This window comes from Mustelus asterias, chromosome 14 (genome assembly GCF_964213995.1).
Source record: "Mustelus asterias chromosome 14, sMusAst1.hap1.1, whole genome shotgun sequence".
NCBI classification, from domain to species: Eukaryota; Metazoa; Chordata; class Chondrichthyes; order Carcharhiniformes; family Triakidae; genus Mustelus; species Mustelus asterias.
The window spans coordinates 68,206,569-68,217,102 of NC_135814.1; the positions used below are offsets into that span (position 1 = coordinate 68,206,569).

Genomic DNA, 10,534 nt, shown 5'->3' on the forward strand with positions numbered 1-10,534 from the left:
CCACCCAAGGTCTATGGATCTTCCCATGGTCCGCCCCTCACCTACTCCGATTCCCATGGCGGATGGAGCGGTAAAATTCCGGTAAATGAGCAGGATTTTCCGACAGTGGAGACAGCCCGCCATTGGCCGGGATGGGATCTTCTGGACCCGCCTATATCTATGGGTTTTGTGTGCCCTACACCCTCCACTGCCAGTGAACATACCACGGAGGAGGGATGGGGGTTGTGGGGGGAGGTGTGGGGGGCGGGGGTTACCATCAGCAGGACCGGAAGATCCTGCCAGCAGGAAGGGCCGGAAAATTTCAGCCAATATTATTTTCCCCAATGTTATCAGCTCCTGTTTTATAAACTTTTCGGCGTGACTTCAAACTTTAAAGGATGATGGATGGCACGGTGGCACAGTGGTTAGCACTGCTGCCTCACACCGCCAGGGACCTGGGTTCGATTCCCAGCTTGGGTCACTGTGCAGAGTCTGCACATTCTCCCCGTGTCTGCGTGGGCTTCCTCCGGATGCTCCGGTTTCCTCCCACAGTCCAAAGATGTGCGGGTTAGGTGGATTGGCTATGCTAAATTGCCCCTTAGTGTCAGGGGGACTAGCTAGGGTAAATGCGTGAGGTTATGGGAATAGGGCCTGGGCAGGATTGTGGTCGGTGTGGACTCGATGGGCCGAATGGTCTCCTTCTGCACTGTATGATTCTATGATTCTATGACAATCTTCTCTGAGTCTGTTTCAGTTTGTGGCATTTCAAAGGGATATTGTCCAAAAAATGTTGCAGAAATAATCCCAACTGTATCATACAAATGCATTTTACTGGTTTGCACACTAAATATTTTTCACAATATCCTCACATCGATTGGAACATACCTATTAATATTGCTTTGAATACTGATCAATATCCTGCTATGATAGGAGCCAAAGATGTTACTGCTGTTACTCTGGGCCATTTACTGGATTACATATTACTGGTATTGTAATTCATAAGGAAAACAAACTCGCTCAAAAGTATCTACACAATAGCTTGGTATTTCTATCATTTCCAGCATGTCAGCTTCTGGTGGAATGGACTCAAGGTGATGAACATCTTATTCCTGTTGCTGTGTTCCAATGTAGAAGGTAGACACTGATGTTAGCCCTGTCCACCTTGTGAAGAATGAGCAGGTGGAAACAAGTAGTTTACTGACCCTCTCAGAACTCAATCTTTCTGCACTATTTTTCACAGTAACGTCATTGCAGTGTTAATGTAAGCCTTACTTATGACTAATAAATAAATCCAATTTTAACCCATAGGTGCATCAAGCACACACCTAAAGGAGAAGGGGTTTTCATGATCTATCAAAGTAGCATGCTGTTGATTCTTTGGGATTCCAATTATATTTTAACTGGAGTCTGAGTGCAGAAGTTACCATGACTTTCCCACCAGGCTGAGGCAGGTCTGCACATCAGAAGAAGTCTTTCAGGAAAGTTCAAGACTTTCCTTTGTGGGAAAGCAAGACGGCACAGTTGGCCCTCCTTTCCGCAGACTTACCCCTTCTCTTCTGAGAGACCAAAAAACCCCCTCGCTGCCACCTACCCTCAAGCTGGTGAGCAGCCAATGGTCTGATGTTTCTCAGTGCCCTTTTCCCAGTCTTTCTGTGTAGAGAGTGGGCAGACTATAATCAAGTTGAGTTAGACTATCCCAGCCTGAGCCATAGGCCATTTTTCAGTGGCCCAACCATCCACCCAGCCTTCAAAGCTTTGTGCTAAGTGGTCACTGGGTTTTCTGTCAAAAGGAAATGTTTACTGTTTCCGAAAGAATTATCCAAATTCTTACAGGACTGAATACTTCCTGTCCAAATACATACCACTTTTCTTTCCTGGGTGACAGAATAAAAGATCCTGGCATGTGCGAGCTGGGTTCTTTCTAGAACCATCTGGGCTGCGCATGGTTTCTAACTGGCTGCTGAGGGATTTGAGGGTAGCGTCCACTCCTGAGGTCTTGGGAAGAGTATCAGAGGTCTCGTCGGCATTGAATATATCCAAAGTATCTGGCTCCATCTCATAATGGCCCACAATATCCTCATAGGCAGCAGTGGGAGGACCAGGGGGACCAGGAGGACCAGGTGGTCCTTCCTCACCAGAAGGACCCTGTTAATAGGAAATTGAAGAATCAGTTTTGAGCTTTTATATTTATGCTTAATTTACACAGAGATATTGGCCGGAACTCTCCCATGTCGCCTGCCACTGAAATCTTAGCGGGTGTGTTGCGGAGAATGTGAAACTCCATTGACGGTCGGGCGCGAATTTCCGGCTTTTAGACCAGCGTGGCCAGAGACTTCTGCCCATTAACTTTAATTTTATTATTAAAAAGACTTGGGCCGCAATCTTACCACCCGTTCACACCACGCTCCCACTGCAGCAAAGTTGGAGAATTTGGCGACAAGCCTAATCTCCGTTGACTACAGCGGGATGTGAAAACCCTGCTGGTGTGAACAGTCAGAAAATTCCAGCGTTTGGGCGGGATTTTCCAGTCGCTTCTGCCCCAAGTACAGAAATTCTCACCTGAAGTCAATGGACCTTTAAACGTCCGTCAAATTTTCCATCCCACCCGCAATTATTCCCTTGGCGTGCGGGACTGGAAAATTTACCTCTTTGGATTTGTATAGCATCTTTCACAACTTCAAAGCATCCCACAGTATTTCACAGCTTCTACATTTTTAAAAATTCATTTACGGGGATGCGGGCGTCACTGGGCATTTATTGCCCACTCTTAATTGCTTTTGGGAAAGTGGTGGTGAGCTGCCTTCGTGAATGCTTGCAGTCCCTGTGGTATAGGTACACCCTCAATGCTGTTAGGGAGGGAGGTCTGAGATCTTAACCCAGCAACAGTGAGGGAGCGATGATATATTTCCAAGTCAGCACAGTGAGTGACTTGGAGTGGCTTGCTGGTGAATTGATACTTGTGTGAATGCAAAACAAATTGCACACAGAAAGTCTCCAAAGAGCAGTGAGGGATAAATGGTAATCAACAGGCTTTTCTTTTAATAATGCCTATGAACAGGTAGATTAACATCTCACCCAAATGATGGTAACTGCAGCATTCCGAGTACTCTACTAAAGTGGATCTACTTGCTCCAGTCCCGGAAGACAACCTGAGCCCATGCCCTTCTGATTCAAGTGCAAGTATTATCAATGAGTCAACTTGATACTTGGACCAAATTCTAATTGGGATTAAATGCCAGATTCTTCAAAATTCTAGTGTATGTACTCAATACAGCCAGATAGTACCAGCAATTTGAATTTTAAAATTAACTTTATTATGGTCTTTCAGGGAGTTTCCAATCGGGGGACTTTTAAATATTCTGTGATGCACCAGGCAGAAGGTTAACACCATTTGATCATTCACTTTCGTTAGAGACAACTCTAAAATCGGGACAAAATTCTACCGACTGTAAATATAATTTATGTTAACTACGATTACAGAGCTTAATGCCAATTACAAATTCTCTTCACTGGTGTTTTTCAATTAGCTTTTAGCTTATGGTTCAGCAAAGACGTAGATAAACTAGTGGTCAGGTAAAATATATTGAGGAGATGCATTCCTGTACACATTTACCTCAGGGCCAGTTTCTCCAGAAGATCCACGTGAACCGGGTGGCCCAATAGGCCCAGGGAAACCAAAGTGACCTTCTTTTCCAGGAGGACCAACTGGACCAGGAGGTCCCTAAAAGAAAATGACACATTGCAGAATTGTGAATGCCCTTGAAACTTCAAACTGAAGTACAGGGTTAGCAAATGTTCCTGTGTGGGGTCAACTCTGAGCCACTTCAGTGAAACCTCAGTGCTAACTTTCACACTACGGTCCCAGCTACACAAAGGTAAAAGCATTACCATTATGAAAAACATTTTTATTAGGCTGCAGCAACATAAATCAGATACTAGGACACAAGAAATCATAGAATCATAGAATCCGTAGAGCGCAGAAGGAGATCATTCGGTCTATCGAGTCTTGCATCAACAACAATCCCACCCAGGCCCCTATCCCCATAATCCCACATATTTACCCCACTAATTCCTGACACTTAGGGGCAATTTAGCATGGCCAATCCACCTAGATTGTGGGAGGAAACCAGAGCATCCAGAGGAAACCCACGCAGACACGAGGAGAATGTGCAAATTCCACACAGACAGTCACAGACATTGAACTCAGGTCCCGGGCACTGTGAGGCAGCAATGCTAACCACTCTGTCACCGTGCCACCTTTGATAATAATGAATGAAATACAGAAATTTGATGCTATGTGGATAGAAACTTATAGAATCATAAAATCCCTACAATGCAGAAGGAGGCCATTCGGCCCATCGAGTCTGCACCGACTACAATCCCACCCAGGCCCTATTCCCATAACCCCACATATTTACCCTGCTAATCCCCTGACACTAGGGTCAATTTAGCATGGCCAATCAACCTAACCCGCACATCTTTGGACAGTGGGAGGAAACCGGGGCACCCGGAGGAAACCCACGCAGACACGGGGAGAAGGTGCAAAATCCACACAGACAGTGACCCAAGCCGGGAATCGAACCCAGGTCCCTGGAGCTGTGAGGCAGCAGTGCTAACCACTGTGCCACCATGCCGCCCTTGATGGCTTCTACTCCAAACTGTAAGAAATGATTGTCTTTCATACATGGTACTTTCTGCATGGTATAGAATTCTTATGAGATTAGCTCACATAGTATTTACTCTCTCATTCTTGAAAGACAATTTCTAAACAGTCCCTGGAAACAGTAGGTTCACTTAATTCAGGCAACCCCGTGTTGACATTCCTAAATTGGTAGGATGATGTCTTGCTTGTGTAACCCCCTTATCTATGTAAGTGCTTGGAAAGGGCTAAGAAACAACCCTCAGCATGATAGAAACTAAAAAGCTGACTCCAAGCAGGGTGACGATTGGGAGTGGGGGCTGGGGGTGATCACCCTGGCATCCTGGGTACTTGTCCTGTTCCCTGGTCAGAAGGGTTGGAATTGGCGATTGACACTGGGTAAGCTATCAGCCCTCAGAAAAAGGGTATATGAACAAGTGCTCAGGGATCAGCAGCAGTCCTGCTCAGCTGGCAGTACTCATTATGCTTTGTCTTCAGATGGAAGACGAACAAGACATGGAGGAGGAAAACCGAGGGAAGGGTTCCCTAACACTTCAACTAGAGGGCACAAGCTACTGAGATCAACACATTCTGAGCCAGCCTTCAATAAACTGCTCTCACAGGCCGTATACTCTTTTCTAATTAATTAGTGCATAAACTGTTGCCTTTTGATAAACAATCTTAAAATTACTAACAAATCGTTGACTGCCTACCTTTGGTACCATAATCTTATAGAATTAGGGACCACAGTTGGAAAATGTACTCCATACAACAATATTACTATTTGCCTGTGTTATACTGATTTGATTATGACACACAAATTGATTAATTCATACATGTTTTGTCACCATTGGTATTAGCTTTTGACAAAGTTTAAAGAAAGGAGTTTTATAGGATATATAGATATATATAAATAAAATTTGGGCGGGATTTTACAGCCTTGCTCGGGCGAGACCAGAAATTCCCACCCAAGTTCAACGGAATTTTCCGTTGTAGGACCCTCACCCGCTCCGATTCTGTGGGGGGTGAGGTGGTAGAGTTCTGGCCCATGGACTTGATTCAAATTGGAAATTTGGTAACTACTCTGGCCTTAAACTTCCTGGGTCCAACTTGTGCCAAAATATCCTAAAAATCCCAATTGTATGCCTTGGAACAGAAATGCCAGTGTACCTCAAGCTATGAGGAAATTCTGAGTCATGGTTTAAAGAAACTCACAAGATGATTATTGGTGAACTCTGCTTGTGCTATTAAACTGGTAGGTGTTGAAATATACTTACTCTTGGACCAAAAGGCCCTGGAATTCCAGGACCACCCTGCTCGCCAGATGGACCCTAATAAAGAGAAAACACCATTTGATTTGGTTAATCCTTTGGATAGTCGAAGAATCCTGGCCAGGATTTTCTATTTCTGCATTTAATACTCTGAAATTCCCATTCACTTTAATGGGTGGAATATCGTAGATAGATGCAAATAGAAGCAGAAAGATATAACCTACTATATTTATCAAGAGTACAAATATAACACAAAGAAAATATTATAGAGTAAGATAAAACTTTGTATTAAATATAGCAAAATGAATTTTACACTGCAAAATCTCCTTTGAGGTGATATGAAATAACAATTACTAGGTGTTCAGTTACTTACAGGAGGACCAGGAAGACCCTGTAAACCAGTAAATCCACGGTGACCTTTCTGACCTCGTTCACCCTGAATTCCATTTTCACCTTTGTCACCACGGGGACCTTGAGGACCCTATGGAAGTCAATCCAAAATTAAGATAAGTCTCCCTAATAATAAAATCCAGCATAATTTGATAAAATTCGAGTAGCTGGAGTAGGAGATTCTGTTAGGATACACCCTTTTGCTCAGTGCAATTTGCACAAAATTGGTCAAATCAGCCATTGGTTGGTACAAGCATAGATTCCATTCAGTGATCTTCTGTTTCAGCTTTACAAAGATCACACCAAAAACCTGCCCCTAAAATAAAACGGCCCCGCCCAGATTGAATTGAATCACAATGCAAGTTTCTACTAATTGCAACGGTTTGTGAGCCTCCAAGAGATCTTAGTTTTTGTTTGATTGAAGGATACCAACAGGCACCTTTTAAAACATAGAAACACAGAAACTAGAAGCAGGAGCAGGCCATTCAGCCATTCATTTTGATCATGGCTGATCATCAAATTCAATATCCTGATTATTCCCCCCACATCCCTTGACCCCTTTAGCCCCAGGAGCGAAAGCTAATTTCTTCTTGAAATCAGACAATGTTTTGGCCTCAACTACTTTCTGTGGTAGCGAATGCCACACATTCATCATTCTCTGGATGAAGAAATTTCTCCTCACCTCAGTTCTAAAAGAACATAAGAACATAAGAAATAGGAGCAGGAGTAGGCCATCTAGCCCCTCAAGCCTGCCCCGTCATTCAATAAGATCATGGCTGATCTGAAGTGGATCAGTTCCACTTACCCGCCTGGTCCCCATAACCCCTAATTCCCTTACCGATCAGGAATCCATCTATCCGTGATTTAAACATATTCAACGAGGTAGCCTCCACCACTTCAGTGGACAGAAAAAGGTTTACCCCTTATCCTCAAACTATGACCCCTAGTTCTGGACTTCTCCATCATTGGGAACATTCTTTCTGAATCTACCCTGTCTAACCCTGTTAGAATTTTAAAAGTTTCTGTGAGATCCCCTCTCACTCTTTTACATTCCAGTGAATATAATCCTAACTGTCATCTCAGGAATCAGCCTGGTAAACCTTCGCTGTACTCTATAGCAAGGACATTCTTCCTCAGATAAGGACACCACAACTGCACACAATACTCCAGGTGTGGCCTCACCAACACCCTACACAATTGCAGCAAAACATCCCTATCCCTATACTCAATTCCTCTCACTATGAAGGCCAGCATACCATTTGCCTTCTTTGCTGCCGGCTGTAAGTGCGCGCTTCTTCCAGTGACTGATACTGAAGCTTTTACATTTTAAAACATTTTACTAAGAAAATGACTATTGTAACCAAATGCAATGAATAAATAGTTATGTACAGATTTTTAAATTAATTCATAGAATCACAGAATCTCTTCAGTGCAGGAGGCCATTTGGCCCATCGAGCCTGCACCAACAACAATCCCAACCAGTCCCTATCCCTGTAATCCCATGTATTTACCCTGCTAACCCCACTGACACTAAGGGGCAACTGAGTATGGCGAATCAACCTAACGTTCACACCGTTGGACTGTGGGAGGAAACTGGAGCACCTGGAGGAAACCCACATAGACATGGGGAGAACATGCAAATGCCACACAGTCACCCGAGGCCAGAATTGAACCCGGGTCCCTGGCGCTGTGAGGTAGCAGTACTAACCACTGTGCTACTGTGCCACCCATTTTCAGATTTAAAAATCAGGTTACTCACAGGTGATTGAAAATACTTATTTTTTGTGATGAACGCAATTAAACTGTATTAATCAAATGGCGACAGCTAAATACATGAAGGAATCATTTTTAAAAGCACACTTGTCTTTAAATTATGCCCTAAAATGCTGCCCAATTGGGCTGATCCATGGCAGATTTTCCATTTGACAATATGCAAATGAGTTTAAGCATAAACTCGAGAAAAAAGAAAATAGTTCTTAAAATTGGCACCATTCTGAGTGCAGTTTACAACCGGGTCACTAATCATGCCCAAAGTGTAACTTTTTTCATATGACTGAGGAAAAAAAGGACGGAAAGTAATAATTCCATTTCTGTTTCTCTATCACAATCTACCAATTTGGAAGTAGCATGAATTTGCTAACTTTCATTCAGAAATATGCTTTTGGCCCCCTGAATCTTACCAATCGATTGCTTTCCATTGTTGTAACAAATGCATAGCTTTATATGTACATTGGCGTGTCCCTCAAAAACAGCTTAATGCATCCACCTGAAATTCATATCCGCTACATTAGCAGTGGCAATAATCTATTTATGATAAGTGTGTCAATCCCTCAGTGAAATAGGAATTAGAGTAATTTGAAATGCTGCAAGAAGCAATTGTATATTTTGCTGTAATTTCAGGACAAATCTCTGAATCATATGAAACCCCAAGGGGGTTGTTCCTGACTCTGAAAGCATCTTTGAGTGAGAAGGGTGGTAATGCCTTAAATGCCTGTTTTCAAACCCATCTAATCTTCCTTTCTGTGTAAGATAATAGAAAGGAGAATGAATATGCATAATGGGAGTGGAAGTCCAATCAGCCTGCTCTCCACCCATTGGTGAAAGTTCAAATCTACCCCATAATTTTGGACAGCAGTTAACTCATGTTTCCTTTACTTCTCTGCTCTTTATTTGAACTAACTTTTTACATTCATTCTATTATTGATTTTGCTATTTAAATAATAGTCAATTTACATTCGACATCAGTTTTAATTACATGTGCCCTAAAGAACAATAATATTGGACTTTGCCAGCAGCGCACAATAAGTTGAGAGTGAACTGGAATTGTATTTTGCACCCTGCCCGATTCTCATTTCTATTTAATTGATAAAGAAGAACAGTGGGCACTGTGTGAAAGGCTGTTGATTCATAATCAGCTCCTTTCACACGAATGGCAAAGACCTGGTTTGCCAATAAATGCTATATATTAGCTCTCATAATGAATACTCATAAACCAACATTTTGTCCTGTCACTAACACAAAAGCAAAGCATTGTGGAAATATGAAAACAAAACAGAAAATATTGGAACCACCATTCGGTAGGACTGGCAAGATACATGGAGAGAAATACAGAGTTAATGTTCCAATTCGATGACACATCTGGTGAGAGGTCTTTGGCCTGATCCTTGACCTGAATCATTGGTCAAGATTTTCCAATCCCGCCAGTGGTGGGCACCATCATGGGCAAGATTGGAAAACTTGGAGAGGGCCAAAATTCCTGCCCATGCCTATGCCCACAGGAAAATCCCGCTGGTTAACTCTGCCTCTCTTGTTCCACAGAAGCTGCCAGGCCGGGTGTGCATTTTCATGGTTTTCTGTTTGTAATTTTGTTCCAGCACTGCTGCTGCAGAATTCCAACACGAGATAAATATGATCCAAGTAAAACCGTGATATTTTTCAGGAAGAATAGACTTTCATTCCACTGTTTTGTGACTATTGAAACACAACGGATAGATGTGACCAGCACAAAACTCTACCACTCAACATCAGCCTCACACCCAAGCCTCAAAGGTGAAATGATTTGTATTCTTGTCATTACCAGGTACATTGGGTGTAAGTTAATGTCTCTCCTACCTCTGCAGCCAGTGGGCTGGGAGCTCGGAAGGAGCCGTATGATCAGATGGGAAGGCTTGGGTTAGCGGGAGCCCATCACCTCCTGGACTCCTCCACTTAAGTTAGGAACAGAGAAAGTTGAGGTCAGCCTTCCAACTTGGAGACTAATTGAGGCCCTTCAGTAGACAATTCATCCTTCTACCACTACTCTACCAGCAGCAGGCAGGAGGGCACCATCTGCCATGTGGGTATACTCTGGCGTCCTCCCTGCAGACTCAGATGGGGACGCCCTCTAGTTAGGGCACTCTGTGTCCCACAAAGGGCCCCTGGTGGCATGGGTCACCCCCACTGAAAAATACACCGCTCCATCCCTGGGCCTCCCCAACGATAGCCCCCTTGTCTGGGCCCAGCAAGCCTGCTTCATGGCTGCTGCTCAGGGGCTTGCTACACTCTTAGCAGAGATCACTCAATGCTCTTTGTGGCACTGCTGGATATGAAGGGCTGCCAACCCTCCACTTGGCCAGCAGCTCTTGGAGGCAATGCTATTTGCCTTTAAAGGCACGGAAACCCAGATGGCAGGTAGTTAAATGCCTGATTGGTATCTAATCCCTTGGAGTTCCCAGAAATAGCTGCAATGGGGTTATCACCAATTTTCCGGCACGTG

General features: G+C 43.7%; 1 protein-coding gene across 1 annotated transcript in view; it reads right to left on the reverse strand.

Annotated features, from left to right (window-relative positions):
- col5a2b (collagen, type V, alpha 2b) overlaps positions 1–10,534 on the reverse strand; it is a 279,221-nt gene that overhangs the window by 16,257 nt on the left and 252,430 nt on the right. The window contains exons 48-52 of the mRNA XM_078228547.1: positions 9,556–9,583; positions 6,263–6,370; positions 5,896–5,949; positions 3,593–3,700; positions 1,842–2,124 (exon numbers count right to left, since the gene is read on the reverse strand). Coding sequence (XP_078084673.1) covers positions 1,842–2,124; positions 3,593–3,700; positions 5,896–5,949; positions 6,263–6,370; positions 9,556–9,583 — 581 coding nt within the window. The remainder of the gene's footprint in view (positions 1–1,841; positions 2,125–3,592; positions 3,701–5,895; positions 5,950–6,262; positions 6,371–9,555; positions 9,584–10,534) is intronic.